Raw genomic sequence first — 9,368 nt, 5'->3', positions numbered from 1 at the left:
AAGCACTCTACCAACTTCCCAGCCCCTCTAGGATATTATTCCTTTCTCCTGTGCTATCTTCCCTACCCCAACCCACTCTCTGAAATCTTCAAACATAATAGTCATTTGGTGTGTGTGACTGGTACTCTACCACTTGAGCCATACCTCTAGCCCACTTTTTTGCTACTTAACTAGAGGTAGAATCTTACAGACTTTTCTGCCCAGACAGGCTTCAGATTGTGATCCTCAGATCTCAGATTCCTGAGTAGCTAGGATTACACATGTGAGTAACTGGTGTCAGGCTCCAGTGTACTTGAAAATTCAGGAGTAGGAACCTTTTTTCTGGCAAGAGGTATGTGTATAAAAACATCATTATTGGCTATATAAAATTAGAAATGCAGCTAGACACCGCAGGCAGTCAAGGGGACACATGAGAGAAGTACACTTATCTATTCTGTCATGTAGCAAATGACTTTGAGGGTTTTATATGCTCCACAGCCTGATGTTTCCCATCTGTGCAAAATCATCTGTAGGTGACTTATACCTAACGCAGTATAATGCTATGTACATTGCTACTCTACATTGTTTAGGAAACAGCAAGAAGAAAAACATCTGTATATGTTCAGTACAGAGGTCATTTTTTTTTCTTTGCCAATACTGGGGTTTGAACTTAGGGCTAGGGCAGTGCTCATTGGTTATTTTGCTCAAGACTGGCACTCTACACTTGAGCCATAGCTCTACTTCAGGCTTTTTGCTGGTTAGAGATAAGAGTCTCATAGACTTTTCTGTCTGGGCTGGCTTCAAACTTCAGTCCTGAGAACTCAGCCTCCTCAGGAGCTAGGATTTTAGGAGTTAGCCAACAGCTCCTAGCCCCTCCTACCCAAGAGATAAATAAAAAATTTTTTTTCACTCCATGGTTGGTTGACTCCAAAGACATAAAATATAGTAGATATAGAGAGCTGACTTTATGAAATGTACTCCTCCTGGCCTTTGTTTTTCTCAAAGGCTCTTTTTCTAAACTAATTTCAAACTGATTGATGGTCTGAACATTTCTGCAGTGGCTGGGGGAAGGGAGGAGTGCCACTGTTCATTCCCCTCCCTCTCTACGTGTAGGGACCCCAACCAGGAGGTGTCTATGTCATGCCTTCTTTCAGTCCTGATAGTCCGTGCTGGCTCCCTGAGGTCATCCGGAACCCCTATTCCCCGGGGACCCCCTCCCATACATAGCAGCTCAGTGGTGTCTCCAACACAGCCTCAGTTGTCAGCACGGGTTTTTGAAGCATTAAAAATAAAAGGAGTACGTGTTTGAGTTCTTTAGAGGCAATGTTTTAATTTTCTTCTCAAAACAGCGACAAGGGAAAGCTGGGGGGATGGATAAAGACAAGGGAAAATATGTAAGTAGGTCATTCAAGCAGGAACTCACCAAGTAAGATCCTGGCAGCTTAAAAGAGTTCATGAGCCACTGAAAGGGACCTGGCTAAAGACTCAAAAGAAGTCTTAGCCTGGGGAGGAGAGAGCTGGGTGGGCACCCGAAGAGACTGAGCTCTGGGGACTGTCCTGCTATCTGCCAATGACGGCCCTGTCTGATTCTTAGATACAGGGAGTACCAGAGGTGGCTGCTGACCAGCCCCAGTCACCAGGACCTGGCCCAGCCTCCCTACCCACACAGTACCTGACCACCGAGTGTGTGCACACGATGAACTCGGGCTTGGAGTTCCACTGGTGGTAGGTGATGTAGTAGTGGGTCTGCAGCCAAATCCACTGCTGGCCTTTTGTCAGGAACCGATAGCAACACGACTTCCCTTTGCCAAACTGCATCACTGGGGTAGAAAATGGATTCTGCATGTAATATACACCAATGCTGGGCAATCTTCCATCCCAAGACTTACTACCAAATCTCTCTCACCTTCCCTCCCTCCCTTCCTCCCTCCTTCCTTTAACCCTCCTTCCCTTCCCCTTTCTGTCTTTCTCCCTCTTTCCCTTCCTTACTTTTTTCCATTCACTTCCTTCCCTTCTTATCCCCCTTCCTTCTCCCCTCCCTCCACCATCCCTCACCTCCCTTGCTTCCTTTGTATTGCTGGGGATTCAACTCAAGGCTGTGTGCTAGGCAAATGCTCTACAGTCAAAGTCTAACAAATTCTAAACAGAATGATCCATGTACTTTCCCAAATGCTCAAAAGCTGCAAGAGATCTTTGAATTAAGGGCAGATCTAGACAGATCTTCAAACTGCATGGCTTAATTAAAAAAAAAAGAGGCCCTGGCTTTCCTGGGGTTCATCTTTTCCCTGCAGGTAAGTTGTCTTTGGAGCTGCCAGAGCTAAGCAGAGGAGGGAGCATCCTGACACTGGGAGAATTGGATCCAAAATAGACCTGACAGCCAGCAACTGCTGGACAGATTCTCTTGCTGCCAGTCAGAAGTTGAGACAGTTTGTACAGCTGGAGAACTGATATGGATGCCTCTCCCCCTACCTTCCTCCTTTAGCTTCAGACCTTCCTGGAGTCCCTATGGTATGTCTGCCATTGACTGCTCTGGGGTGCCCAGGAAGACTGTTAATGGTTAATTAGTCTGTTCAAGGGCAGAATGGACTATGGATCTGAGGAAAAAGTACAACTTGTTTTATTGCTAGAGAGGCTGAAATGTAGCATCCTGGTGAAAATAATTAAAAGAAATCCGTGTGCGCGCGCACACACACCAGTATAGGGGCTTGAACTCAGGGCCTGACCATTGTCTCTTAGCTTTATTTGCTCAAGGCTGGCACTCTAGTATATGAGCCACAGCCCCACTTCTGACTCCTTTCTGGCTAATTAGAGATAAGGGACCTGTTTGCTCTAGCCTCTTGAATAGTCTGAGATTACAGGTGTGAGCCACTGATGCCTGGCAACAAAGAGAAATCTTACTGAGGACACTAAGCTACTACAGGGGCCAGTGACTTAAGAGAAGGCTGGGTGTGGATGTGGTCTTCACAGAGCAAGACCATCTAGCCCAAGCCACAGTCTTGCAGATGCCAAACATCATTCTTTGGCCGGAGTGGCTTTTCTCTGCTAAAGGAATCGGACTCTGTCAAGGGTTTAAAGCAGTTGTGCTACTCAAATTTGAATGGATGTATAAATCACATGGGACTCTTGTGAAAATGGATATTCTGAGTCTTATGCTGAGTGGAAAGAAGCTGGGATTCTACAAGTCTAGCAAACCCACTGTGGTCACACCCACACTTTGAGGGAGCATTAGTTGGTTAAAGCTTTAAAGATGAAACTTAAATTCCAACAGCTGATCCAGCTGGAGCTCAAGCCTGTTGTTCCTTCCACAAGGATAACACAGATGAGAAAATGTGAATGGGTTTTACAGACAAAATATCCATTAAAATACACTAGTGGTCTATTGATGTATCATGACACACAAGCCAATGCTACTACTAAGAAGAAGCACTGAAAATATGCTTGTGAATGGTTAATTCTCAACTTCAGTGAGAAGGGACATGCTGATCATTCTCACCCTTCACATCCTGAATCCTAATCACAGTTGTCTTCTGTGGTAGAAAGCATTCGCTGACTTCCCCATCAGCTGTCTAAGGGGTCTTCCTGCTCCTCCAATACCTTGTGCACCGATAAATATCCTGCCAAGTCAGCTGTCTCTGGCTTTCCTACCATGCCTTGCTCTGCAAAAGGCAAGGCAGGAAGTCTCATGGACACTGCCATCTCCTGATGCTCACAGAGAACTTTTCCTTAAAAAAATCTCAGGCTATCAAGGCCACTGACTGGGAGAATGCGGGATCTGAAGAGGAGCAGCCCAGTATGTGGCCAAGAGCTGGTGACCAATACCTGTGCTTAAAGAGTTACGTGCATTTGGTTTTTTGTCTTTGAAATGCATAAAGAAAATTCTGACAGTCCCTTAATTTCTTGATGATGATTAAATCACATAGTTGTCTGAATGATCCTGACACAGTACTGGGGATTGATGTAAAGTTAATTCTGAGCTAGAGCAGAACACAGGCGAGTTGAAGCAGACAAGGACCTCCAATATATCCCAATCATTGCAGAGAAAACTCAGGTAATAGAAAGACTTCCAGCAGCAAAATGCCCTTTGTCTGGGCCCTTGTGGACAAAGCAGAAGGCCTGGGCTGGGAAAGTGGTACTCACAATGCTGGTGGCATCTGGCCAGGAGTTCCAGGTCATCAATGTGGTAGTAGTCATAGCCAGAGGTGCCTAGTACTTCAAAGGGCAGGTATCCTATGATGGGCGGGGCTCTGCAGGAGGACAAGGGGATTCTTCATCAGACAAAACCCTGTCGGATACACATGCTGGTCACGCCAGTCAAGATGAAGTATGCGAGCTGCAGTTTGTATGCTTAGTGGTCCAAATGGAGGCTTCATTTCTCAAGAGCCTGAGGTGAGGATGTGGGATAAAAACTTTCCAATGGTCAGGACTGAAGAGCTTTTAGTTTTTTCCGAAGGGCTTACTTATTTTATTCATTTAATTAATTAATTATTATTTGTGCTTGGACTTGAGGCCTCCTGCTCTTTCTTAGCTTTTTCTGCTCATGGCTGGTGCTCTACCACTTGAGCCACACCTTTACTTCTGGCTTTTGCTGGTTAATTAGAGATAAGAATCACAGACTTTTTCTGCCAAGGATGGTTTCAAATCATAATCCTCAGATCTCAGCCTCCTGAATAGCTAGGATTCCAGGCATAAGCCACCAGCACTGAGCAAAAGTTCATTATTTGGGCATTTAAATATTCTATTCTCTTGGCAAAGCCCAACCCAAATGATAATAAAATGTATTGAACAATTAGAAACAGCTATAGATTGAGTTAGCTCAATAGCTAAGTATAATAAAGAATTAAAGGGTGGAGAAGGGAGATGGTTAATTCTTAAGTAATACTACCAAGGAAAGACAAAGGGCTGGACTAAGGGATCTATGGCATGGTGAAAGAAACCTCAGGAGAGATTCCTTCTACACTGGCTTCTGCCATTGTAGGACATGGTAAGGGCCAGAGTGTGGATCGTCTCAAAGATGTCCTAGGGCTGAGCATCAACTGAACAGAGAACCAACACAGCTCTAGGACAGGTGAACAGGTGCATGGAAGGCCACCCACTGCCTCTTTGGCCAGGAACAGGCAAGTTTGCCCTTCCCTTCCAGGGGACCAGGCTGGACCTTTCTCTCCCACACACAGCCTGGCTCTTGCAAACAACACTTGAAAAGGACCCAACCCAAATATGTTTTTCTTTTTACAGACCTGTGATCCAGAAATAAAAATTTCCATTCCAAGCTATGCCTTGAAGTGAATTCTTCTAAAGGTTCATCAACTATACACATTTCCTGCATTGGAAGAGGGGAAAAAATTATCATGTCATTTGGGGGGGCCAGATGCTCTCCCCTAGGTTTGTTCAAAAGGAATGCATGGTGGGTAACAGAAGTTAAAATCGTTCTGAGCCTGTCTCCAAGTTGTGTTGGACTGAAACTCGTCATCTGTAGCTAATTTCGGTATTAGCTGATACTAAATTTATTTCCCAAGCTGGGGAAAAATACCCAGGAGCCAAAATGTCACACCACTCCCTTCCCATTATCTGAAAATGTGGTAAACATGTGCAAAATGGCTCTTCATCTGAATTTGAATGACTAATTTAACTCCTCATTTGTGCCAGGGATGGGAAGGCAATACCGAAGGAGTCAATCTTTTGACTTTCTGACTCTCAGCTCTGGCCCACGCCTGCTCTGAGCAGTGTTCACGTTAATACAAAGGGTAGGAAGATAGAACGATCAAGCAGTATCTGTGTCCCCACCCTCCGCCATCCCCCCTGAAAATAACGTTATATGGAAACTAGAGTCTCAGATGGGGCCAGTAACCCAGACATTTGAGTTTTTTTTTCAAAGCTAGTGACAACTTCATAGCAATTTCATTCTCTCCCATGAAGCAATGCAATTCCAGCTCCAACAGCTCCACATGATGACTTGCCTTTAAGAACTGTGGTGTAGCCAGACGCACGGTAGCAATGAAGCAGATCTCCTTCCCGAGGGGCACGCGGCAGGGTCTTGAGAGGGTGTTGTCAAAGCCATTACAAGAGGGGCTAGGCACTGGATAGGGGAGACACATGGGTTAGCCTTGTCTGATGACAGCTGCTGGTCCAATGCCTGGGTGACACAAACTGCATTGAGAGATTTATGCATACCAACACGTTCACTCTTCAACACAAAGCAGTCTTACTGTCTCATTACACCACTGAGGAAACCAGACACCTGTACAAGATCAATCCGAGCTGGGACCATTCTACTGCACTGCCCCTCATTCCTACCAGCCCTTCAGCCCTTTGCTTCTTGCCTTGGGAGAACTGTTCTACAACCCAAGACCCTTATCTCATAGGAAGGGACTGAATATTCCTACAGTCGCTGTCTCCAGGGTCAAGCCCATAATCAGATGGTGCTCCTGACACGGATGGTCTAGTCCCAGGGAAAGTTGTGATAATGCCTTCCCCATTCAGTCCAGGCTAAGTACACATGGAGAATGAAGAGCTTTTGCCCTGAAACTAATCCTGGAGAACCTAGGCTGAGGCAGGGGCTAGGTTACTAAGAAGGTGGCCTTGGGATTTAGGGTGCTACCATCTGGATCTTCAATGTCTCTCAACAGCACCAACCCCCTCCCCCCCATGTTAAAAACTTGTTTCCCAGCTTGGTGCTATTGAGAGCTGATGGAAACTTTAAGGGACTGGACCTAGAAGCAGGCTTTAGGCCACTGTTCTACCACCAAAGCTGTGGTGGAAACCATTTTGTTTCACCTCAGGCCCTTGCGATATAACATGCTACCTCGTCACAGGCCCAAAAGTAGTGGACTTCTGAAACTGTGAGGCAAAATAAACATTTTGCTTTTTAAAAGTTCACCATCGTGAGCATTTTATTATAGTAATAGAAACCTGGTAAACAACACCTGGGGTCATACCAATACAATAACAAAATAGTACCACAGCAAAACTGGCTAGTTTTGTAGTGTTGCACAGGAGACAATATCTGTCTGCTTATTTATTCTCACAAGCCTAGGAAAGCATTATGGTTTTACTTTAGAGATGAGGAAAATAAAGCCTAGAATGGTTTTATGAATGAACTGTGGTCAGGTATTACAAGTGGAGATAACCGAGCAGGGATGGCACCCAGGTCTGCAGACCCCAAGTCTCGGGCTCTACCAGGGAATGGAAGGTGTAGTTCTAGGTTCACCATGGTGCTAGGACTGGGCCTCCAGCAGCCTCTGGGAGGTACCATGTGGCATCAGTGGAGTCTTGCTTGGGAGGTTCCTGACCCACTTTCTGGGACTATGAAGAACTGATTGACCTTTGGGGCCAAGAAAATTCTACTATCTTGAAGTGGAGAAAAGTACCTTGTCAAATCTGAGCAAGTTCACTGAGCACTTAAATGGAATTCTCAAGGTCAACTATCCACCTGGCTCTCTGAGACCCAGGCTTCCACCCAGACCAACCTAATTCCATAGCTGAGTGGGCTTACCCATGCACATCCAGATTTAGGATCTCTGGAGCTGAGAACTGACTCTGCTTTTAAAGTGTAGGGACTATAAAATTGTTTCTCCATATCCAAAGATCCTGAATTTGTTAACTGTGGGTCCAAAATATTTGAAAAAGGGTTATATCTGTATACAACATGTACCAACATTTTCTTGTTAGTATTCCCTAAGCACCGGAGTATAACAAAATATTTACATTGTGTGAAGTATTATCAGTAATATAGAGATGACATAAGGCATACCACAGGGTGTGAGCAGGTGATATGTAAACACTATGCCATTTAAGGAAGCTGAGCATCCCTGGATTTTGCTATCTTTCAGAGATCCTGGGACCAGTCCCTCATGGACACTAAGGGATAACTATATAACATGTATGTTCTGAACATGCAGATTTAAGTATTATTCTTTTCCATTTTAAGAACCTATAGAGAATCAGAAAATGGAATGCATTTTAAAATAAAATCTATGCAATTATATTTTAGCTTTTTAATTTTTGTTTTACATATTTATAGGTCTCTAAATGATTGTCTTATATGGTCTTCTCCCACTACATGAATAAATTCATTTTTACCAAACATGTCTTCTAAATTCACTCACATAAATACCAATAAATGTTTCCAGACAGGAATATAAAGTGGGTAAAATAAAAAATAGTGGTCTCTAGAGTGTTTGCATCTGTCGTGAGTTGGCTTAGATTACTGCAGATTATTTTTCAGGATGAGCCAAGAAATTTAACAAGGGAAAGGAAAACAATTCCACATAAGGGAAGGGTCTGCAGATGTGAACATCTGTGTAATAATAAAAAAGACATTTAAAACCTTCCCAGATGTGAAATACTCCCTGCTTGACTCGAAGAGACATTACCCAGCCAGATAATGACCTAATAAATTCTCCTGACTCGTTTGAAATACCAAGACCTTCCTAGCAAACTTCCGAACACTCCCCAGGAATTTAACAGAAAGTCTCCTTTTTCTATCTCTACATGATATACCTGTTGGAGGCGTTCCTTTGGGCTATGAAATTCTTTTTTTTTGGGGGGCTATGAAATTATTATACAGTCAAGAAAGCCTTTCTCCTGACATACAATGAAGAGGAATAGGGGAACAGGTAAAGTGGGAAGACATCTTCCTTCTTCGTGGGCAGCAGAGTCTCAAACCAGTAAGTGAGGGATTTGTAGAGGTTACCCTTGGCTAGGTTACCACCCAGACCAAGAGATACTTCATCTTCAAAGGCTTTAAGATGAAATTGCATGCCCCAAAGAGCAGTTTCCTTATCCTTGTAGCCTGTGGTCAGTCAGCTAGATATTTTACAGATGGACCCAAAACTGAGCAACTTCCTTCCAAACAAGCTTGTCATACCCAAAAAACATTAACATCTGAGGGCTCCAACAGGGGTGATGCACAGTAAATCAAGGATGGATGTTTTGATAGAGGCCAAGGGGAAAACCTAAGGGTGGGGTGGAGAACAAGCAAAGGAAGTGCTTTTAAAGATTTTTTTTCTCCGTTGTGTTTGAAATGGCGTTTTACTCACAGCCAGAGACTCTGTGGATTTCAGTGTTAATTCATGACAGGATTCCCTAAGCCCTCCCAGTCATACTTAGCACATAGAATAACTCTCTGGCACTTCACATCCCAAGGTAGTTTAAAGCCATTAATTAAGAATTCAATTACTTGTTTCAATTTAAGTAATAGAAAAAAAAACCCATCTAATTACAACTGGCTTCCTTACCTCTCAGAAGGATTTGCCACTAAATGTAGGAATAGCCCTGCTTGCTCAGCTCTCTGACCAATAATGATACAGATAGAGATACAGACCAGAACATGATACATGATAGACTCATAGAATATATATATATATATATATATATATATATATATATATATA

General features: G+C 43.8%; 1 protein-coding gene across 1 annotated transcript in view; it reads right to left on the bottom strand.

Annotated features, from left to right (window-relative positions):
- The window catches only part of Npas2 (neuronal PAS domain protein 2), a 179,731-nt gene that overhangs the window by 26,938 nt on the left and 143,425 nt on the right, over positions 1-9,368 (bottom strand). The window contains exons 8-11 of the mRNA XM_013019736.1: positions 5,934-6,052; positions 5,214-5,296; positions 4,117-4,223; positions 1,645-1,799 (exon numbers count right to left, since the gene is read on the bottom strand). Coding sequence (XP_012875190.1) covers positions 1,645-1,799; positions 4,117-4,223; positions 5,214-5,296; positions 5,934-6,052 — 464 coding nt within the window. The remainder of the gene's footprint in view (positions 1-1,644; positions 1,800-4,116; positions 4,224-5,213; positions 5,297-5,933; positions 6,053-9,368) is intronic.

Source organism: Dipodomys ordii, unplaced genomic scaffold (assembly GCF_000151885.1).
Source record: "Dipodomys ordii isolate 6190 unplaced genomic scaffold, Dord_2.0 Scaffold47, whole genome shotgun sequence".
Classification (NCBI taxonomy): Eukaryota; Metazoa; Chordata; class Mammalia; order Rodentia; family Heteromyidae; genus Dipodomys; species Dipodomys ordii.
This window is presented reverse-complemented; position numbering and strand designations above follow the sequence as displayed.